Source organism: Felis catus, chromosome B4 (assembly GCF_018350175.1).
Source record: "Felis catus isolate Fca126 chromosome B4, F.catus_Fca126_mat1.0, whole genome shotgun sequence".
NCBI lineage: Eukaryota > Metazoa > Chordata > Mammalia > Carnivora > Felidae > Felis > Felis catus.
The window spans coordinates 14454020-14477799 of record NC_058374.1 but is presented as its reverse complement, the minus strand read 5'-3'; the positions used below and the strand labels follow the sequence as shown (position 1 = coordinate 14477799).

The following is a 23780-nucleotide window of genomic DNA, read 5'->3' as shown; positions in this document are numbered from 1 at the left end:
TGCTATAAGCACCCCCCTGCCCACTTTAGAGGACCTCACTCTGGCCCCCATCCAGCTGTGCCCTCTCCCCATGGGATGAGGTATCTACTGACCCAAAAGGATGTGGCCACCTGGAATCTGAGACCCCTTTCTAGAATACCCTCCAGGTAGCCTAGATCCCAGGGTTCCCTGCCCACACAGCCTAAGCTGATTTCCAGGCACTCTACTCTATGCCCTTCTCCCAGGGGCAGACCTCTCCGCCCATCTACACGTGCCATGTGCATACCCTCAGGCCAGAGGGTTGGCCAAGGAGTGCCTTCTGGCTGGGGCATGAGCTTGGACATGGAGTTGGGAGTCCACATCCATGGTCATGAGGCGGGGTGTGAGTTGGAAAGGGGTATAGGCCACAGACCAACGCTCCTCGTGCTCTTTGTTCCAGCATGTACTCTTTAATGCACTGAAGATTTCTACCTTCAGCCCTAGCCTTTAGGTCCTATAAAGTTACAGTTGGGGAGGTAGGACACGTTTATTTAACCACATAATCACTTGCTCCGTAACTTTTAAATATTTAGATATGTTGTAATGGACATCCATTTATACTCCTGTCTTGAGTTCTGCAAACGTTAGGGGTGAGCCTGTCCTTGGGAAAATCACTCGCTTCTCTGAGCCTAATGTCTGCAGCCTCAGATATAAGTTCTAGAATACCCACCTTTCAAGGTTGTAGAAGACTGAAAAGCGGTTATGTCCATAAAGCACCTAGCACGTCACCAGGCGTAGATGATGTTCTTACTATGTTTTTGTCCCTTATCTTGAATCACCCTGTTAAAATTGTTTGTATCGGGGCGCCTGAGTGGCTCAGTCAGTTAAGCATCAGACTGCGGCTCAGGTCATGATCTCACAGCTCGTGAGTTCGAGCCCCATGTCAGGCTCTGTGCTGACAGCTCAGAGCCTGGAACCTGCTTCTGATTCTGTGTCTCCCTCTCTCTCTGCCCCTCCCCTGTTTGTGCTGTGTCTCTCTCGCTCTCTCAAAAATAAATAAACATCAAAAAATTTTTTTAATATTTAAAATTGTTTGTATTTACACACGTGCACACACATACACAGAACGCACGCATAGAACAAACCCAGCCTACACAGGATGCGCGTCATTAGAGGTGTCTGCAGAAGCACCTTGCTCGCTCTTTGGTACGACGTGTAGATGGAGTTGTACGTGGCAGGCCCAGTCATTTCAAGTGTGCAGTTTGAAGTGGGCCTCAATTGAAGGGGAAGAAACATAGGATCATCTGGGGAAAGCCTTTTCTTCTCCCACTCATTCTTAGCTGAGCGTATCCATTAACAAAGCAGGTATTGCCCTGAGGCAACGTTTTGCATCGCTTTCTCAAAGCAGCCCAGGAGGTGGGGAGCTACCAGCTTTCTTAATAAGAAAGAAGCCAAAACTCAGCACACTCAGCCCATGCACAGCATCCCAGGGAGCGCAGAAGGAGAGACGCAGAACATGATTTCCTTCGGACTTCAGATCCCTTCCTTTTCTAGTGTATCAGCTTTTTGTGCAATCCTGCTTCCACGCCAAGACTTGATGTGGCTTGCTAGAATAACGGACTAAATCTGGGAATGCAAAACACCCTGTTCCCAGGTGTGTTTGATTTGGCCCGTACAGTTGGTTTGGGGGCAGTTGTTTGTTTGCTGTGTTTTAATTTACTGCCAACATTTAAAACTGAAAGATTTCCCATGGAGTTGTTTCCTTGGCTTCTCTTTTTTTCAAGATCGAGCAGTCCATTCATTTTAGCAAATATCTATTGAACATCTTCTTTGTGCCATACTTACTCTGCTCCAGGCCCTTGGAATAAGGCAATGACGTACCAAGCAAGGGAAGGTCTCTATGGTTATGAAGCTTTTGTTCTAAATGGAGACAGTGAGCCAGTTTGCTTCATACGACCTAAGTACCGTAAGACTGTTCAGTAGGGTGATGTCAGAGAGGATGATTGCTGGTCAGAGCCTTTGGAGCAGTGACATTTGAGCTGAGATCCTGTAGACATCTAGGAGCCTAATGGAAATATCTTGGGGCGGGGGGCGACATTCTGGGCAGAAAAAACGCAAAGGTCTTCGGGTCGGAATCAATTTGGCCACATCAGCAGCCAGTTCCGTGAGTGGCATTGCCTCTTCAGGCAAGGGCAAGACAGCATCTGTAGGTGTTTGAATTTGCCAACTGGCAGTCTGGCCGGTAGTCTGACAAGTGACTAGATTATTTTTTAAATGTGTAGAAATATTTCTGAAGTGGCTTTAAACACGGGCTGCCCAGGTGACGTACCATGGCAACATCATGGGAAACGCCATCGGGGGTTTCCTTGAAAGAATCATGATTTAGAGCTTTGCTACTCCAAGCGTGGTCTGCAGACGGGGAGCCTGTTAGAACCGCAGACCCACTGAGTCAGAACCTGCATTTTAACAAGGCTTCCGACGTAACAGGCTCTTTAGCAAGCCCTGCTTGGGAACACCTTGCCGCATCTGTGAAGATGTTTGTAAACTTCTCTGTTATGCTCTCGTTCGTTTTGAGTGACTTTTCTAATGCTGGGGATTAGTGGCTGTGCCTTCTACGTCCCGGTCAGCTCCCCCAACCCAGTCCCTTCTGACATATAATTGCAAGATGGATGTTGGATGTAGTGGATAATGAACAAAATTTCTCTCCGTCTGGGCCTAATTAGCCTATACTCTGATACAGAGTATCAGAATAGAAATAGCTACTTTCTAGGAATTTATACATACCTATTATAAATCCAAAATTCTCTCGTTAAGTTTTATTAATGCTATTATGTATCCTAATACTTCTGGCTACCTATTTAAGGCATAGAACTTTCTATAACTTTGCCAGAATCTTTATGGCTTCCCATTACTGCTCTTTTCTAAAAACTCAGTTCTGTAAGTCTTCTGATAGCCCAGCTAAAGCTTAAAGGAAAAAAGAAGAATCAGTTGCTTAAAGTTATTTTTAAGAATCTACTTCTCAAAAATTACCCTAAAAATACCCAGGGAACATGCTGTAGCTGAATACAGACTCATTTCTTGTTTTAATTTCTAATAATTCAGCATATCTCTCTGTCTTTATGCTTCAAACAGAAGGTCTTTGGTTATAGTGAGTTGCCTTTAATTTTATTCTTATTTAAATCAGTCCTGAAATGTACTTGCCTGAAGCCGTAAGAATCCAACCATCTGTACATAACTTTTGCTCTTCAGTTTGATTGCTTTCGACAAGAACAGTTGGGTAATTGACACCAGGTAAATACTTTGCTGTGTAATTAATGAGGACTGTATCCCCCTCACAAACTTCATGGAAAAATAATCCCAAAGAAGGAAACATAGCTACTCAAAGGCATGGGCTTGAATTTGGGAAAAAATAAGAAGGCTACTCCACAATATCATCAAAGTTTCTACTCCACTGGTAAATGTGACTTAGGGCCGATGGAGTTACACATTCTGACTTTAGTGAGTGATCCTGTCATAGTTTTTTTTTTTTTTTTTTTTTAATTTTTTTTTTCAACGTTTATTTATTTTTGGGACAGAGAGAGACAGAGCATGAACGGGGGAGGGGCAGAGAGAGAGGGAGACACAGAATAGGAAGCAGGCTCCAGGCTCCGAGCCATCAGCCCAGAGCCCGATGCGGGGCTCGAACTCACGAACCGCGAGATCGTGACCTGGCCGAAGTCGGACGCTTAACCAACTGCGCCACCCAGGCGCCCCGATCCTGTCATAGTTTTGTAAAAGCATGCAGCAAAGTAGATTTTTGACCTTGATACTTCTATGCTATATGTAGAACAGTATAGTAGAGGTGATAGCCTTAGATAATGCAAACTAAAGCCCTGAAAAGTAAGGGATTTGGATTCTAGAGAAATCCAGCATATTCGGGGATCAGGAAAGACCCTGTGATCAAAACTGGCAATAAAGGGGCGCCTGGGTGGCTCAGTCAGTTGAGCATCTGACTCTTGATTCCGGCTCAGGTCATGATCCCAGAGTTGTGGAATCGAGCCCCACATCAGGCTCCACACTGAATGCGGAGCCTGCTTAAGATTCTCTCTCCCTCTTCCTTTGCCCTTCTTCCCCCCACCCCTTGCATGTTCTCTCTCTCTCTAAAAATTAAAAAAAAAAAAACAAACTAGCAATAAGCAGCGGCACTTGCTAGGGATCTGAAAGGTACCTACTTCTTAAGAAATTGTTCTCAAAAAAAAAAAAGGAAGAAAGAAAAAGAAGATTCTTCTGAGAAGAGCCAGTGCCCCCACCATGCTGAAGGCTGTGCAAGAGCTACCACAGCTCGAGTGAGATGATTCCTGGCCGCGGCCAGCAGCTGAGGGGCAAGACGGCCATGGGTTCCTACCAGGAAATTCACGCTTGTGTCACACATACGTGTGGCTCACCTCTCACCATAAATGTTCCCAGATATCTCACGGTAAAAATGTAGGCGGAAGAGTATAAATAGCTATTTGGCAGCGTGGATACTCAATACTCACCTTTTGACCAATAGAACTTCTCTGAGGTGGGTTTTCGGAGGGACTGTGGGATTTCTTCACGAGTGCCAGCTTACAGACCCGATAGAATTCACTCCGGTCTCTTTCAAGAGACACAGATCAATTAGAATATGTCAATTGACATATTCGTGCAATTGCACGAAGTAGAACACCCGACTATAAGTACGTGACTGATGAGCCGTTTCTCGTTTCCACGACGAAAGCCACGTGAAACAGCCCCAGGATCACTCCCAGGGCTGAAAGGTCTCGCCAGCGCCCTTCAGGCCCCACTGCTGTGCCGTCTTTGGGACGCCCAAGTTCACGCGGTGGCAGAGCTAGAATTCACATTCAGGGTTATGTTACGCTGGAGAAGCCATCCGTGTGGTCAGTTGGCCCTTTATATGCCTGGCTTTTCTTCTGCCCCGGGTTCCGAGGTCTGACGCGGTGACAGTACCTCACCGTAAGTGCAATGACTTGTGTCCCTGTGCACTGCCTAATGCGCAAGGTGCCGGCTTCAACTCGTAACTAGTGAAGTTGTGGGCTTTCATCTGCAGTTTCCTTTGCAAAATCAGTAGCGCTCCTAACATCAGGGCTTGATGCTTGTTTCCAAATGCTGAGATGAGTTAGCATGGCTGCTAGAGTAGGGACTTGCGGGCAGAGGACAGTACACATAGCAGGCAAGGGGAGAGAGGGAAGTCTGAGCCCTACAGGTTGTATTCAAACAAGACGTGGTTTGAGCCCTTTTCTCGTGTTTCAGGGTTCTTTTCCCTTTTGATAGCCATTTGTTATACTTTTTAACTCACTTGCCTTTTTTTTAAATAATTATTTATTTTGAGAGAGAGAGAGCGAGCATAGGCACACATATGCATAAGGGAGGGGCAGAGAGAGAGGGAGAAAATCCCAAGCAGACTCCTCGCAGCGTGGGGGCTCGTGAAATCATGACCTGAGCCGAAATCAAGAGTCAGACGTTCAACCACCTGAGCCACCCAGGCACCCTTTAACTCACTTTTCTTTATATTTTGCAAATAAAGACTGATTTCATTACTGCTTGGGAACATAGCAAGAAGGCACCCTGGGTGATTGCTAAGAGAGCCCATCAGATCTTACAGATGAGCGGAAGGCATGTCTTTTTCTGCCTGTCAATAACTGTGTGTAATAATCTTTGTGGTTAAGCATAGCTTCCAAATTAAGAACTCACTGTGCTTTACGCGCGGTGAACCTTGCCAGCTGAATACATAACGAACTCATTTTTTAAAGATTAGAATGACTTTTCAACAAAGTATTTATTCCTGAAAATATCTCTAAATCTTTTCTATTGTGCAAGGTTTAATTCTAGAAAATGATAATTCAGACAAAAACTGATCTGAGGGTGTAGTGTCGAAGGAAAGAAATACTGAACTTGGATTAGAACACCACTGTTGGATAATTGCTTCTGTTCCCCAGTCCCTCAAACTGCCTGTGGACGTTACTCGGACACGATTTTACTAAGGTGGGTCGTGTAGTTCTGGATAGGAGACCGCCCCAGTATAGATGTTGGGGTCTTGATGGTGAGGGAGAAGATCTGATAACAGAAACACTGATAGCATTTAGGAAGGGAGGGAAGAAGGAAAGGAAGGAGGAACCAGGAGGGAGGGAGAGACAACATGGGAGGGTGTATCTAATGTAGGAGCAAACAAGTACAGTCCTCAGCTGGGACCTAAGGGCATGATATTTTTTTTGTAATTTAATGTTTATTTTTGAGGGAGAGAGACAGAGTGCAAGCAGGGGAGGGGCAGAGGGAGACACAGAATCTGAAGCAGGCTCCAGGCTCTGAGCTGTCAGCACAGTGTCCGACACGGGACTCGAACTCACAAACCATGAGATCATGACCTGAGCCAAATTCGGATGGGGCATCAATATTGGAGAAGCTAGCATTGTAGTTGATCATGATCATGGCCCTGAGTTATTGTGAAAAATCAAAATTGTGTTCAATTTTATTTTATTTTTTGAAATTGCCTATTGATTGATGTATTTAATGTTCAGCTACGAATACATATTATAGCATAAGCTGGCAATTAAAATGTATTTATTTATTTGGGGGGGAGGGGCAGAGAAAGGGGGAGACAGAGAATCCTAGGCAGGCTCCGCATTGTCAGTGAGAGCCCAATGCAGGGCTTGATCTCACGAACTGTGAGATCCCAACCTGAGATGAAATTAAAGGTCGGACACTTAACCAACTGAGCCACCCAGGTGCCCCTTATATTCAATTTTATAAGGCAGGAGTAAATGGTACTTTTTTAGACTATTTGTAAAACTTTGATTTCAAATTTTGGGAAATGAAACCCAAGTTGTATAGAAGAAGAACTTCCAGGCCCTGTTCAGGAGATGTCCTGGGGTTGCCACGGTGGACAGTGTCGGGGGAGGGGGGGGGAGGGAAGGGGGAGGGGTGGTGTTCTCTTCATCTTCATGCAGAAAGCTTATCTTCCATCTTTTATATATAAATTTCTGCATAAGATTTCATCAAAGGGAGAGAGTTCAAATACTTTAGAAAACTGTTTGAAAACTACCGACCTAGAAGTTTCAGTAATGCAGAATTTCGTTCCTTGATGATGCCAGAGGGGTTACTATATAAGTTTCACCCACAGAGTCCCCAGTGATTGACGTGCCACAGACCTCAGTCACAGCAGAGAGGCGCCCAGAGCTGCCAGCCTGCTCCCAACAGACCCACTTAACAGCTGGCCAGCTGCTCGGTGCATTAGCAGCTGTGCGTGGAGCAGGTGGCCGCCTGGCTGGGCCAGTGGGGTGGGACGGGAGAAATCCCAGGTGCCTGCCTGCACACCTTCACCAGGTGACCCGCCTTGACCCGGTGCATGTCCCAGCGGCTGCCTCGACTGCCCGCTTGTGAAGAGGATCCTGAGTCTAGCAAGGCCTCCACGGGAAGTGGCGGGAAGGGGCTAGAAGGAATAGGCTGGAGCAAGGAGAAAGAGAAGCAGAGGCGTGAAGTGGGTCTAAGGAAGCAGCCGTGCTGGGCTGCTTTTGGGACATTAGAGGCTTCTCTGTGTCCGGACCACAGACGCTGCCCCATCCAGGAGGCAGGTGGGCAGGCTGGAGATCAGGCAGCTGGAGCTTTCCTCTGTCCACACCGCAGGAGCAACCCAGGCCCTCCGGTTCTGTCTGAGCAGCGCCTGAGACCCCCCCGCGCAGACTGGCGGGATCCCCACCCTTGGCACCCTGGTCGCAGGTGCTGAGCTCCCGTGGCCCCATGGAACAGAAGAGACTTCACAGAGGTCTGTCTGCTCTGCCGTCCGGTATCCCCGGCTCCCGGCCGGCGAGGACAAGAATCTCTTCCCATGTGTGTTGGCTCCTCAGGTGGGGAGGTCGCCCTCATCCCGCGGCACCAGGATCTCACTCTAACGAGAAGCATATGCTCCAGCGCACAGCTCGGTAATTCTATTCCCCGCCGCTGACTTCCTCCCACCAAACACAGAAAGCTTGGAAATGGCTTTTGCCAATAACAGCATGATTGTTGAGTCCTGAGGTAGTGTCACCCTTTAGTCACTGAAGACGTGTACGTTTTGCAGACAACGTAGGCCAAAATAAATGCCTCTTTCCCCGCTGGCTTTGTTCCCTTACGTTTGAATTTCAGCACACTTCTGTACGATCCCTTTCCTGATGACCACACCCAGCTTTTCACAGAAGGTCATCCGACACGACTTTTTGGGTTGCCTGCTGGGCTTTTCACTCGTTCTCGAGTACTATTCAGCTGGTACGCCAAGGAGATTTCTTGGTGCTGAGAAGACAAAAGGAATATAGGACCCAGGCCCAAACTCACGGAGGCTACGGTCTGACGGAGGAGGCCAGACGTTGGCGACTGAGGCAACGTGTGATTTGGAAAAGAGATGCAGTGACACGTGTCCCAGGAGGACGAGGACAAGGAAGATCCTTGAGTTCCGGAGGGACTCGGGATAAGCACATGACATGACTTGAATCTTGAAAGATGGGTAGATTTCTGGAAGAGAGAAAAACCGTGTGAGGGGCGCCTGGGTGGCTCAGTCAGTTAAGCATCCAACTCTTGATTTCGGCTCATGATCTCACGGTTCATGAGTTCGAGCCCTGCCTCGGGCTCCGTGCTTACAGGGAGGAGTCTGCTTGGATCCTCTGTCTTCCTCTCACCGCCCCTCCCCCTCCTCTCAAATATAAATAAGTGTTGAAAGAAAGAAAGACCTTGTGAGATTAGAGCCGCAGTTGCCAGCAAAGCCACGGACTTGGGTGAAGTGCATACTGTGTGCTGGTGTTTGAGGAGCTCAGGGGCTGTGGGGATGGGGGAGGGGCGGGTGGGGAGGAGAGTTCTGACCACACCGTGCCTCCATTTACAGGGCCCAGTGGCTTCCATTTCTTTCTTCTTTTTTATTAAGTTCTTTATGTTAATTCCAGTTAGTTAACACACAGTGTCACATTCGTTTCTGGTGTACGATATGGCGATTCAGCACTTCCATACATCACCCAGCGCCCGTCATGACAAGTGCACTCCTTAATCCCCATTACCTATTTAACCCATCCCCCCACCCACCTCCCCTCTGGTAACCAGCAGTTTATTCTCTATGGAAGAGTCTGTTTCTTGGGGCGCCTGGGTGGCTCAGTTGAGCGTCTGATTCTTGATTTTGCTCAGGTCATGATCCCAGCGTCATGAGATTGAGCCTGCTGTCTGGCTCTGCGCTCCGTGTGGAGGCTCTTAAGAGTCTCTCTCTCTCCCCCTCTGCCCCTCTCCCCTGTTCACGCGCTCTCTCCCTCTCTCTCTCTAAAATAAAATGAGGAAGAAAAAAAGAATCTGTTTCGTGGTTTGTCTCTTCCTCTCTTTTTCCCTTTGTTCATTTGTTTTGGTTCTTCAATTCCACATGTGAGTGAAATCATATGAAATTTGTCTTTTTCGGACTGCCTTATTTCACTTAGCAGGATACTGTCTGGCTCCATCCACGTTGTTGCAAATGGCAAGATTTCAGTCTTTTTTATGGCTGAGTAATATTCCATTGTGTATATATCACTTCCTCTTTATCCATTCATCTGTTGATGGACAGTTGGGCTGCTTCCACATCTTGCCTGTTGTAAATAATGCTGCAATAAACAGGGGTGTGTGTATCATTTGAAATAATGTTTTTCTGTTTGAGGAGTAAATATCCCAGTAGTGCAATTACTGGATCTTAGAGTAGTTCTATTGTTAACTTGTTGAGAAACCTCCGTACCATTTTTAATGGCCCTAGAAGCCCTTCCCAGCCCTTCCCGGGCAGACAGCAAACTCCTTTCCAGCCCATCCCTTATGCCCCGCCAACCCGACCCCCACCTGCACCCCATCCAAAGCATCTTCCAAGCCCACTACCCTGTGTGCCTTCCTGCACACTGTTTCCTCCTCCTCCTCCTCCTCCTCCTCTTCCTCCTCCTCCTCTTCCTCCTCCTCCTCCTCCTCCTCCTCCTCCTCCCCCCCTCCTCACCCCCACCCCCAGCTGCCAATTCTTCGAAACTTGACTCATCCGGAAGCCTTCTCTACCCTCCCTGTGCTCCCAAAGCATATTCTCCAGTCACCGGCCTTGCTGGCTGTGGCCATCGTCACCACCACCGCTGCCAGGCGGGGGCCGTCCGGGCTGGACCAGGGGTGGGGTATAGCTCGGAGGGATTTTAGAAGCGTTTCTGCAGTTGATGTGCTTGTGTTGGAGAAGGCAGAAGCAACTTCGCAGTCAAGTTAGGCGGTTTGAAGGAGCAGCAATCAGGACCCGTGAGCTTCAGGTCCTTCCACGTGGGTCCCCTTCAGCCTGACATGGTATCCACTCCATCTGAAGAGCAGCAGTGACTCAAGAACCCCACCTGGGGAAAACCGCAGACCAAAGAGTGCACACCACCTCCTGGCTGAGGCAGAGATCCTGGCGGGGCCGTGTTGTGGGGACAGCCAGGGGAGTGGGGTGGGGTGTGGAAGTCAGGGCAGGGGCCCAGCAGCGTGGGATCCCCAAGCGGAAAACCGGAACCGGTCACCAACAGCCGGCTCTCTACCTTCAGAGAAGCTTTCTTACCAAATAGGGAAAGTCTTTAGCTGAATGTGTCAAATGTCCTATGTTTTCCATTTCCTCAGCAGCTCTTGTTAAAAAACAAAATTCAGCAGAGTAAATTTGAATACCTAATTGACTTTATTAAATGATTCATGAATCAGGCAGCATCCCATCTAGCAAGTAGAGGGGAGGTCTGCTGAGCTAAACAAGAGAAAGGTTTTTAAAAGCAGGGAGAGGGGCGGGGGCGCCTGGGCGGCTCAGTCGGTGAAGCCTCCGACTTCAGTTCAGGTCATGATCTCACAGTCTGTGGGTTCAAGCCCCACTTCAGGCTCTGTGCTGACAGCTGAGCCTGCTTCTGTTTCTGTGTCTCCCTTTCTCTCTGCCCCTACCCCACTCATGCTCTGTCTCTCTCTCTCTCTCTCAAAAATAATAAACATTAAAAAAAAACTTTTTTAAAAGCAGGGAGAGGGGCATTAATAAAAGAAGAATGGATTTTATTAGCAAGGAATACATTGTTTGGGCAAGGTTGCCCTCCGAAGGGGAATAGAAGGGGTCAATTAGTAAATTCCCTGGTACTGACCAGGAAATTCATGTTGTCTGGTTAAAGGTTACGTGCCTGTGCAATTGAAACTGCAGTTAGTTTGGGTATCCAGTCTCGGTGTACCGACCGGGGGCCTTCCCCTAAGTGACACCATTTTGGGCCTTTGGTTCTGTTTGTAACGCTCTGTAGAACAGAGCGATGCTCTAAGTAACTAAATCATCTCTGGGCTGGGTGTTCTTCAGCAAATGAATCTGAACTGGGCATCCTTATCCTCACACTCACTTTAGAAACTTTCCCATTTGTATTCCTCTTGTCTAATGGGAATGGAAATCATCTCCAGCCGTGATGCAGCCTGTCGCTTGGGAAGGTCAGACAGTGCAAGGCGCCTCCTGACGCCTAGCCTCTCCCTTCTTCCTCCTTTGTTTGACGTCTGAGCAGTGGAGGAGGCGAGCAAGATTGGAGGCTTTGCCACCGGCTCCTTTCCACCCACTGCATTTTAGTGTTGCTATGGCAACTGGTAGGCCGTAGAAGCACCGCCAAATATTGTTTCCTTCTTCAACGGAGAACAATCCGCCGTTGCCACCTCAGTGACGTGTGTGCACGGGAAGGGCAAGGGTTTGGGAACCAGAGGGGAGAATGGTTGGTGCATGGTTGGTGCATTTAGGCCTCGAGTGGACACAGTTACTTACACACAAGGCCATTTCAGGTAGTGGGGATTATGGGAGCAGGCCGAGCGGTGGAGCGCGTGGGCCTCGAGGCAGGAGGAGCCCTGCGAAGCAATTTGACTGAGGTGTCCACACTGGTGGGCTGGGCGGGTGCCTGTCCTGCTGGGGGGCCTGGCCAGCACTCTCCATTTGTCTTCTGCTGCCGGCCGCCATCACGGGCCTCAAAGCAAGGCGCTCGGCAGGTGGGCCAGGCAACAGGTCTGTGTCTGGAAAACTTAAAAAGTGAAAACGTCACGAACTGTTGGGACAGTTTATAGAAGAATGCAACAGGGTAGATCAGATCCTGCCCTGAGGATAGAGAGACAGGCGTAGGTCTGCTCCTGCTCTGCTCTCTACCCCTGAGGGCCCTTAGAAGAGTTCCGTACCTCCCCAGTCTCCCCAGTCCTTGTCCAAAAAGAAAACGAGTCCTACTCTGTGGCGGTGCCGTGAGAATTCTAATGTGTATAAGACGCATCTGCTGTGACCAGCCTGTATGTAAGAGGTGCTCATTAACGTTAACTACCAATTAATAACTGAAAGACAGTTCAGACCTGGACATATCTGGTGTTTCCCAGCATCAGAAGCAACTGGAAACTTTTTAAAATACTCACCTAAGCCAGGTTTACTAGGCTAGAATTTGCAAAAATAAGACCAAGAAGTCTATATATTTTTTTAAACTTTCCTAAGTAATTCTGATGTAACCAAGTGTATAATCTGGGATAGGAAATTTGCTTATTGGCTTGAGAAAGAAGAGTAGAAACGGTTCTGGATTTCTCCCCACCGCCTTCTTTCTACTCCCCCCAACGCTTACCTCGCTACCTTTCTTCTACTTCTAAACTCCAAAGCTTTTGGGTAGAATTATCTGAGCTTGGAAGCAGGGACGTTTGAGAAAGTGGTTGAAAATAAATTAATCAGAAAAGCAAGAAAAAATCAAACTTTCCCTCACCCCTGAAAGGAGTTGAAAAGAATCTATGGAAAGGTGTATGCAGTCCCTAGATGACATCTGGACCGTCTTGGCTACCTACTGTGTTACAAAGATGACATTTAAGGTACAATACGTGTAAGCCCTAAATAGGGGTGTAGTGTGTGTCCAGCTCAAGTTTTTTCTGCACCCCACAGGAACGTGGCTGAAGAGTGGTCTGGGCCTCGTGCACCAGGAAGGTAGCCAGCGGACGTGGACGTACATTGCCCCTCAGCTGGGGTACTGGGTGGCAGCCATGTCTCCTCCCAACCCAGGTAACACGAAGCCAGCACCTGCGATGATGGGCGTTGAGTTCTTTGAGGGTTCAGGCTAAGTATGCTTTGGAAAATTACTTCAGCAGCGAGACCTCATCTTACTCGAAAATGGTAGAAAGGGGCGCCTGGCCAGCTCAATGGGTAGAGCATGTGACTCTTGATCTGAGGGCCATGAGTTCGAGCCCCACGTTGGGTGTAGAGATTACTTAAAAAAAAAAAATGGTTAAAAGTCTGAAAATCAAATGATGAAACTAAGGTATTGTGTGGGGGTGGGGGAGTTCTGGTGGCGACTCTCCCGTCTAGGATAACAGTAATGCACAGAACATACTCCTGTCTTGTATCTGTTTTGTTCAGACAGCTGCCATAGGGAATTCCTAATCTAAAGCCCATGGGGGCGGTTTAGACCTCCTCCCTAATTCCTGAAACAGCTGTGGCCTGTTGTAAGAGAACATGTGGGGAAGGGCACTCCTTAGACAGGCTAACACAGTCACCACTAGAGCTTTCTTGGGGCAAAAAGCTTGTTTTGGCCTTTCCTGAAGGTTCAGAAACAAACCAGTTTGCTTTGTGTCTAAAACAGTAATCATCTCTACTTAGGATACGTGAATTAACTCATACTTTTTAAAGCATGACTTAAAAAAAAGTTTTAACCTATATGCCCTAATTTATCCCAAGGAACATTCTAGAATTGTTTCTTAAAATAGTCATCTTCAGAGAATTCTTTCCAGTCATGGCTTCTGTCACTCAAAATGCCTTTAGAATCTGTATCACTGGGACTGCCTTCATTAGTGAAACGTTTTCATTGGTGGCAAATCTTTATGCTCCGAGGGTCCTTTGATTCCTGTTAGACGCTTCTAAAAGTCATGCACATCCTGGTCTGGTGAGTAAAGTAGGTAATTGAGCCAGGTCAGAAATATGCTATGATTAAAAGCTGTCTCTCATCATGAAGGCAGTTCCAAAAATGGGAGTCCAAGATATTTTAGCAGTGGAATTGTCACTGGAATGACACTCACATTCCCATAGTAGCAGATATGATGGAGGTGCTGAGAAATTGGCCCCAGACTGAGAAAATGTTGATTTCCCATTTCACAAAGGGAATTCTGTGTTTCCCTTTGTGATAGCGTTCTTGTAGCAATATAGGCACGAACCAGGTACAAAAATGCCCCAGGCTCCAAATCACAAATATCTAGAATATGAGTAAGAGTAAAGAAGGAAAGAAAAGAAATTCCTGAAGTACCCAAGTAGAGGCCATAAAGCCCACGCATTACAGTTAACTTTCATTTTAGATATATTTCAGGGGCACATGGGTGGCTCAGTCGGTTGAGCACCGACTTGGTTCAGGTCATGATCTCACGGTTCGTGGGCTCAAGCCCCATGTCAGGTTCTGTGCTGACAGCTCAGAGCCTGGAGCCTGCTTCGGATTCTGTGTCTCCCTCTCTTTCTGCCCCTCCCCCTCTCGCATTCTGTCTCTGTCAAAAATTAATAAACATTACAAAAAATTTAGATATCTTTCAGACAACTGTGATTCTCAGTTTGCCCATCATGCCACAGATTAATAGATGCTTTGTAAAGAGGGGAGAAAGAACGGCTTGGTATAGGTCTGCCAACCCTTCCGAGCAGTAAAGGAAGAGACAAAAATCTATAAAGAGCGTATATGACAGAGCCCTGATGGCATTTAATGTACAGACACATATATTAGTAACCTCACAGTCATCCCCTTTATTAAAACAAATTACAAAGATGCTGTGCCTTCATGAGCCCAAAACCAACAAGAAAATAGTTAGGGTTTTTTCTTTCATTCTCCAGTTAAGAAGGAAATTGAGTACAGCTGTAAATTTTATAGAGTGTTCCATTGGCAGAAGTTAAGATAATAACATTTTAAGTACTTAAAGGACAGAACTTGAATTATTTGGAAATGATTCTTATGTGTACCCCGGATTTTTGGTGATTCCTGCCAAGGCATTGCCTAGGTCCGTGGGGGTTGTCTCTGGGTAAAAAAAAAAAAAAAAAAAAAAAAAATGGTTTCTCTGAATGATGAATGGAGTATACAGTTGTCAATTGTTTTTCCAACTTTGGGGCATATTAACTCCACACTCCCCCACTGAAGTGAATTATGTTTGGCAGAGAATGGTGTTAGCTTTTTCAGCTCAAGTCATGTCACAATTTTCAAAAATTAGTAAACCTCTTTGGGTTTATCTAGCTCTTAAGTGGTCTGCTTCCAAAGATTTTTGAAGAAATCTGTCCCTTAAGATATCGAGAATCAGTAAGTAAATGGGTACCTGTGGTATGTAGTAATTATAACCATGCTAATCTGACATAACATAAAACCACACCCCTTCCTTCGATGCTTGGACACCAGTATGTCCCCAAATGTTATAAATAGGGGAGATTTTTGTTGTTGCTGTCGATCTGTTGTAAGTGCATTAAGATAGATTCTTATTAGTATTGAACATAAACTTTGCCTTGGGATTCTTAACATTGAAATATTAAAGAAATTATATTAATTTCTTTAAATTAAAAAGAAAATATATTTATCTCTGATACTTTGTAAATTCTGAAGGAGGTCTGTGGCCACATACGGTTAGCAATTTTGAAGAGGCATTGTAGAGGAAGACTTTATTTTTACAAATGGAAGGCGTTTTAGAAACACTTGAAAGACCATAATAAGCTGTGGACTTTTTTTTTCTTTGTAAGTCCTAGCCGATTTTATATCATACATTTTAACTGTTCATTTAAGCAAAGGGCTCTCCACATAGTAATAATTATCCAGGGAAAGTGAGAATAAAATCTTGTGGGGTTTTTTTTTTTCTCCTGCAGTATAAAATCCCCAGATATTCAAGCCATCTCTCGTCTAAGAGTCTCTCTCATTATGTTATCATGCATCCATTTTCTTGTATTAAAAGATCATGTATTTAGAATGCTGAACCTGCTGCAAGTGCAGCTCTCTTCTGGGCCAAGGAGGGACCCTTAGCACCACATGGAGTGTTTGGGTGTTCACGCTGCTCCCGGCCACAGCTGCTCCGGTGACGATGATGGTCGTGGTAATCCCTTGTCATTGAGAGAAATTACAGTGATCTGTAAGCACATCATCCAAAGGGTGTTTACCTCTGGCCCCTGCTCCGCACCCCAGCCAGGAAGAGGAAGAACATATGCTCTCAGCTAATTATCCCTCTTATCCCTTCAAGGTTTTCTGCTATCTAAAATGCCCTTTTCTGACCTTCTAGGTCCCGTTGCCACACAGGACATTACCACGTATCACACGGTGTTTCTTTTGGCCATTTTAGGAGGGATGGCTTTCATACTTTTGGTTCTGCTGTGTCTCCTTTTATATTATTGCAGGTAAAGTTTTACCTTTTTGGCAATATCTTTTTTAATTTGGAATTTCTTGTGCAGGCATTGATATTGAGGTCTTTTTTTTTTCTTTTTCTGAATCAAGGTCCTTTTTTTCTCATGAAAAAAAATCTCTAAGAACTAAAACTTGTCCTTAAAGTTGCAAACAAATGAACAGGATGTGGGGGGCATGCTGTTTATGAGGTTGCTCACAAGGGGAGTTCTTATTTCTTTCTTTTTTTTTTAAGTTTGACGGTTGTCATGATTCGTTCAGAATATTCCTAAACACTGATTAAGAGACGATATTCTCAAGGACAAAGCAGAACTAAAATTCTTTATTTTGATGCCTCGTCTTTTCGGTTTGTGAGAATGTTTGCTGTCGACTCTTGGGTAACCGCTTTTGAACGAATAACTCGGCTGTACGTCTAAAACCCTGAAGGTGAAACCTGCAGAGTGCGCTGCTCTGAATCAAAATAAGGCTGCGGGTGTGGGGTGAGAAGGCTTCTGGCTGCTGAGCAGTTGTTTTGTTTCTTCCTGTGGAAATTGAGAATTAGGATCTTGCTTGGAACCTTCTACCACTATGAGAATCTTTAACCGTTGGGTTTGGATTTTTATCTTTGATCGCAGGCGGAAATGCTTGAAACCTCGTCAGCACCACAGAAAACTCCAACTCCCGACGGCCCTCGAGAGCTCCAAAAGAGATCAGTCAACTTCCATGTCTCACATCAACTTGCTGTTTTCACGTCGGGAGTCAGAATTCCCCGGCCCGCTCTCTGTCACCGGCCACGGCCGCCCGGACGCCCCTGGGCCGAAGGAGCTGATGAGCGGGGTCCATTTAGAAATGATGTCTTCCAATGGAGAAGCAGACATGCACACCCCCATGCTAAAGCTTTCCTACAGCACCTCGCAAGAGTTCAGCTCGCGGGAGGAACTTCTCTCCCACAAGGAAGAGGACAAAAGCCAAATCTCCTTCGATAACCTGACACCAAGTGGGACGTTGGGAAAAGAGTATCGTAAGTCCGTGGAGATTTTCCCCTTAAAGTCCAGGAAATCTGTGGAAAGAGAAGGCCGTGAGTCCCCTGGCAACAGCGAGTACAGGAGGAGCTACAATGCCATGCTCTCGCAGCCCCTGTTTGAAAAGCAAGACAGAGACGGCCAGGCCTCCGCTAACCATATTTCCACGGGAAGCAAACTCACCATTCAGGAACACATGTACCCCACGCCTTCATCTCCCGAAAAGGAACAGCTGCTGGACCGCAGGCCTACTGAGTGTATGATGTCCCGGTCAGTGGACCACCTGGAGAGACCCACGTCCTTTCCGCGGCCCGGCCAGTTGATCTGCTGTAGTTCCGTTGACCAGGTCAACGACAGCGTTTACAGAAAGGTATTACCTGCCTTGGTCATCCCCGCGCACTATATGAAACTCCCCGGGGACCACTCCTATGTGGGCCAGCCCCTGGTCGTTCCAGCCGACCAGCAGCTGGAGATCGAAAGACTGCAGGCTGAGCTCTCCAGCCCTCACGCGGGGATCTTCCCGCACCCCTCCTCCCAGATCCAAGCGCAGCCCCTGTCCTGCCAGGCCATCTCCCAGCAGCACTTGCAGGATGCAGGCGCCCGGGAGTGGACCCCGCAAGGCGCGTCCATGTCAGAGTCCCTCTCCATCCCGGCCTCCCTGAACGATGCGGCCTTGGCTCAGATGAACAGCGAGGTCCAGCTCCTGACCGAGAAGGCTCTGATGGAACTTGGGGGTGGGAAGCCGCTTCCACACCCCCGGGCGTGGTTCGTCTCCCTGGACGGCAGGTCCAATGCGCACGTTAGACATTCCTACATTGATCTCCAAAGAGCCGGAAGGAACGGAAGCAATGATGCCAGTTTGGATTCTGGCGTGGATATGAATGAACCAAAATCTGCCCGGAAGGGAAGAGGAGACCCCTTGTCCCTCGCACAGAACCACCCGGCCGTCCAGGAGCATCCGCAGAAAGAGCCGCGGGCCGCGGACAGCACCTCCTACACGCAGCTCGTGTACCTGGACGACATGGACCAAAGCGGCAGCGAGTGCGGCACCACCGTCTGTACCCCCGAGGACAGTGCCCTGCGCTGCTTGTTGGATGGCTCCGGCCGGAGAAGCGGCGGCCAGCTGCCCAGCCTGCAGGAGGAGACGACAAAACGAACTTCGGACGTCCCCCCGGAGCCGCTAGCCAGCCCGGAGCAGAGGAGATCGGCCCAGGAGGACGACGAAGAGGAAGACGAGGAGGACCAAGGAGAGGACAAGAAGAGCCCCTGGCAGAAGCGGGAAGAGAGACCCCTGATGGCGTTTAACATGAAGTGAGCTGTCACAGCGCCACCCGTCGGCGGAACATAATAAAAGTTGCCAAAAATTCTTTTCTTAGGGAAGCGTTTACTTGTTCGTGGAGGAGGTGGAGCAGCGGCAGCCGTGGAAGCGGACTTAAGCTGCATCACGGTTCACTGTGTACATGTTAGAACGGAATTAAAGTTACCGGATGATGTTCGTGGACGCCTCACCGCCAGGGAGATGGCTGAACAGGAGTGTCTGAATGTGGCTCCTGCGTCTGGGACGCGCCTCCCCCCCTTCCCCACCCCCACCCCCACCCCCATCCCAGGACACTGAGAAACCACGAGTGATGTCGCTCAGCTCTGCTGATAACCTCAGTTCTCCCTCAGATTCTAGGAACAGATGAGACTCTTTTCACATTGCTTGAATCCATTTTATCACGATAATGCTCCTGTGACGTTATTATTGGGAAATTAGCGTAGCACTTAGTGTCTCGAGGTATGCGTTATCTCAAAGGAAAGCTATGCACCGCTGCTTCGTGCTCTTGGTTTGCTTAGGTGTTTTTGCTTTGGTTAGCTTTCGTTTCGGGTTTGCTTTAGAACACACACACACACACACACACACACACACACACAACTTGGTTGTGAAAGATTTTATTTGTTGGTTTTCATCTGTTCTGCTTCTCGATGGTTTATTTTGGTGTCTCTTTTCGCGAACTCCTGAGTGTCATCTCTTAAACAAGCCTTTTAATGAAATCGTACTGAAGTTTTTTATCAGCTGAGAGCCCTTCAATTCTGGTCCCATTAACTCCAAGTGCCTTTTTTACAGTGACAACAGCAGTCCCCTCACCTTTTCTTCTTGTTGTTGTTGTTTTGTTTTTTTCCTTAACTCCTTTCATTGAACTGCCTGGATTTTATAAAGTTATTAAATGATACCCCTTTTCTTTAAGCTGCATGCTGCCAAATGCCCGTTTCTGCTCCGAATTCTCATTTCAACGCAGTGTTCTCTCTAGTGCCCATGTGTGACGTGAATTCTGTTGAGCTAAGGTAGACTAGAGGACACTTTAGAGATCCCCTGCCCTCCTCCGTCCCTTCGGCCACTAGCCACCATTATGGTTTCATTGGCTGTTTGTATATACGGTTATGTATTAACTCGGGAATCCTATGGGCTGACCTTGCTCACCAGACACAGAGTATGGACTGAGCAAGTGAATGTGACTATTACAGAAATCGTATGTACTATCCAAAAGTGCCAGAATGACTCTTCTGTGCATTCTCCTTAAAGAGCTGCTTGGTTATCCAAAAATGAAAATTCAAAATAAATGCTGAAGAAAAAAAAAAACTATCTTGTGGTCCTTTTCATTCACTCTGAGCCACTATTTGTTTCGAAGTCGCTATTACGAATTTGCTCTTTGTTCCTCGGCAGTCTGGTATGCTGGTTGTTGGACTTCTGTTCAAAGACTCCGGAGTAGACACCTAGGAATTTACACCGAGGTTAAATCCCACCTTGTGTTTATTTAGTTTATTCAAGAACACAAGGTGACATTTTGTTGTGTTTCAGATAGGGAGAAATATGTCTGCACATTACAAAAAACTCGTGTGTTCTTTGATGTTCAGCATTGATCCACTTGGAATCGCTACAAAAAGTTTCATTAAAATGACCAGAACCATCCCAGCTGCGTGAAACTATTAGTCACAATCAGTAATGGAGACATCAGAGCAGAGTGGAGCAGAGAACACAAGTAAGCTAGCTATGTATTCAGTAACAGCTTCATTACAAAATCTTATTTGTGAATTCCATGTGGACAGAGAACCAATCAAGTTGATTTTTATCACTTTAATTCTCAAATGTTGATACATTTTGCTTTTCAAGGGGAAAAAAGGTTGAAATTCCCTGAAGCGTTGGGGCATTTAAATGGATGGGAGTCTGGGGCACCTAGGTGGCTCAGTTGGTTAAGCGCCAGACTGTCGATTTCGGCTCGGGTCCTGATCTCCGGATTTGTGAGATCACACCGCACATCGGGCTCTGGGCTGATAGCGCGGTGCCTGCTTGAGATTCTCTCTCCACCCCTCTGCCTCTTAAATAGATAAACTTAAGTAATAATAAAATAATAATAAATACATAAATGGGAGTCTGTGGTTTCACAATGAGGGACTGTTACGTTGACGGTAAACATTCTCACCAGTAGGTGGCAGGTGAGCCCATGCAGACTTCACTAATAAAGGCCAATTGTCAATTGCCTCCCAAAGGAAAAGTAAGTGGCTCTCCAAGAAATACCCCAGGGCAGACATAGATGACTGGGAGACTCTCGGCCCTCTCCAGCCCTGCCGAAGGTTGCTGCCAATGCAATCGTCTTTTTAAAGCATCAGTTTCCAGAAAAGCCTCATTTACCATGCGTATTACCTGTGAAAAGTAGGTAACACGTTTGGAGGGAGAGGGGCTTTTCTGCCGCTTTATTAGGCAGGACATACCTGGGTTGGCCCTGGTTATGGAAAGTATGCAGCAGCCAGCAGTGGTCACATTATGTGCCTAGGAGGACAAGGCAGTGGGTGGGTTTGCCAGAAGAAAACTGGTTCTGCCAGAGGTGACTCTTAACTCGTTTTACACTTGTCTGAAAAGAGGCTCAGAGGATGTTTTTTGCTCAGGGCACCCGTACTGATTACCAGACTGGAACTGTCTAGACAGAGCACTGTGACTATGGATTTAAACATTTCATTTATGTTCTTTCTAGCCTGGTAAGAGTAATAAAACACATCTCATTATTAGGAACCAATTGTATTGTCTGAAGAACTAAAGCCATCAAAGGCACCTTGCTTATGCCACCTAGTGGTGAGCTTTCATCTGCCTGTTGAGACAAGACAGACCGCTGTCCAGGGCCACCTCTGGGAACGTGGCGTGGGTGTGTGTCCACAGGAATGGCTCGGACACTGGTTCTGCCCTCCAGACAAGGTGAGGAGATGGGGACGGACGTTTGTTGAGTCTCTATGCTAGAAACCATATCAGAAACAATCGTGCATTCAGTTCTCAAAATCTTGGGAGGAAGTGATGTTCCTTCTTTGCTTTACCTCTAAATAAATTGAGGCTTGGGGGTTAAGTAAGTGAGTCCACTCAGCTAGAATCAGTGGGATGCTGCTTAAACAACCAGCCCTCTGGAAATGAATGCGTTTAAAGTCATAAGTGTTCCTGATAAAGGATGTATGGGACACAACTTGCACATCGTAATAAAATACGTAATTGTAAATTCTGTTTGACACTTGATAGCCACAGAACGCTTTTGTTGATTTTTGTCATAGCCAGCCTGTTGCAGTTGACAAAAGGGTATAGTTCTGACGTGAACATCTGTTGACTTTTTTTTTTACATTAATGATTAACGTGAAACAAAGGAGGAAGACACATGTCAGACACATGTCACAACTTCACTCGATCACTTCATCGATCACCGAGTGACTTCTTTGCTGAAGCACATAATAGTGTTTGACTACTGGGAAGGTATTCCCTCAATTTTCTGTGCTATTCTCAATGTAATGGTTCCAGACATGGTACCATTTTAAGTTTAATCTGCATTATTAATATCTCCCCATGTCTTTCTTTAAATCTAGACAGTCAGCAAGTCAACCCTCTCTTGGGAACATTTGCCAGTTCCCATGGTGTAAATGCTCCCATGTGGCCAATTTCAAACAATAGAGAGACATCACCACTCTCAGGACTTGGGAAGGGGTACACAGTAGCAGAGTTATATTTCCACCAAAAAGGTACAATACAGGGAAATGACCCCAAGAGCATCGTCACATACACAGTTGATCCTCATCATTTGGGGATTCCATATTTGCAAATCTGCCCGCTTGCTAAAACTTATTTGTAACCCTGAAATCAATCCTCATATGCTCTTGTGGTCATTCACAGACATGCAGAGCGATGAGAAGCATGAGAATACATGTATCAGATAAGCGTTGTTCAGGCATTAGTCAGAGGGCTGTTGGCTGGGAGTTCAATGTTAATGTGTCAACAACGTGTATTAAAGAAGATGTCTTTGAACAGAAACACCCATGAAGGTGATGTTTTGATCGGCTGATGAAAACGTGACCAGACGCTTTCAGGGACGTAACCCTGTATTTCCCCTGATTACAGTGGTTCTGACACTGGACTCACAAAATCTGAGTTCAAGGCAACTTTACAGAACATGACTACCACCGATAACAGGAATGGACTGCAGTAAATAATCAGGACACGATGCACTTTAAGTAATTAGTACCTTTTTCTTTATTTTTAATTAAATTATGTATATATTTTATTTTCTTAATTAAATTATTTGTAAACTTGAATATGCTTTTTAAGAACGGCTCTAACAACTGACTCACAAAACTCCTGACATTTCGAGGCACCTCTCAAAGGTCTGCCTGATGCCATCACCTGGTCTCTAGCTTTTTGAAGTTCATCTGGAAACCTCTACTTAGGACAAAAGAAAATCTAGGTGCAATTGCTTTCCATGCTCTGGTCTAACTTAGTGCAAGGTGGGTAGTGTTTGCTGGAAAAAGGACCACATTCCTTCTGGGGCAGGTCTGGCTGCAGGACTTGGGAGGAATTTATGGAAGAGCATGCCCTACCCCATGCAAGGGAATATGCAACACCACTTAAGTAACAGACCCGGTGCCTCAGAACTTTATTTCGTGTAAGCTAGCACAGATAAATGCTAGAACAGTGAGGCAGAACACCCAGAAAATAGACCAGAATCAAAAAGGAAATAGACCATAAAACCTAAAAATAACCAGCCGAATAAGTGTGATAAACTGTGTAAGATTTCTTGCGGTTAGCCTCTTTTGCTTTTATTTTTTTATTTTTTATTATTATTATTTTTAAAATGTTTATTTGTTTTTGAGAGAAAGAGAGAGAGCACAAGCAGGGGAGGGGCAGAGAGAGAGGGAGAGTGAAGAGCCTGACACGGGGCTTAATCTCATGACCGTGAGATCGTGACCTGAGCTGAAATCAAGAGTCACACTTGACCCACTGAGCCACCCAGGCACCCGGGATTAGTGGAGTTTATTTTATTAAAAATTTTTTTAACCTTTATTTTGAGAGAGAGCACGCACAAGTGGGGGAGGAGGAGAGAGAGAGAGAGAGAGAGAGAGAGAGAGAGAGACATAGAGTCCGAAGCAGGCTCCAGGCTCCAAGCTGTCAGCACAGAGCCCGACGTGG

The 23780-nt window shown here is 46.5% G+C and overlaps 1 protein-coding gene across 2 annotated transcripts in view; it reads left to right on the top strand.

Moving 5' to 3' along the window:
* The window catches only part of FAM171A1 (family with sequence similarity 171 member A1), a 135665-nt gene extending 115749 nt beyond the window's left edge, over positions 1–19916 (top strand). For both annotated transcript variants that reach the window (XM_023256398.2, XM_023256397.2), the window contains 3 exons: positions 12851–12967; positions 16189–16303; positions 16922–19916. In XM_023256398.2, coding sequence (XP_023112166.1) covers positions 12851–12967; positions 16189–16303; positions 16922–18623 — 1934 coding nt within the window. In that variant the 3' untranslated portion in view covers positions 18624–19916. The remainder of the gene's footprint in view (positions 1–12850; positions 12968–16188; positions 16304–16921) is intronic.
* Positions 19917–23780: the final 3864 nt, after the last annotated feature.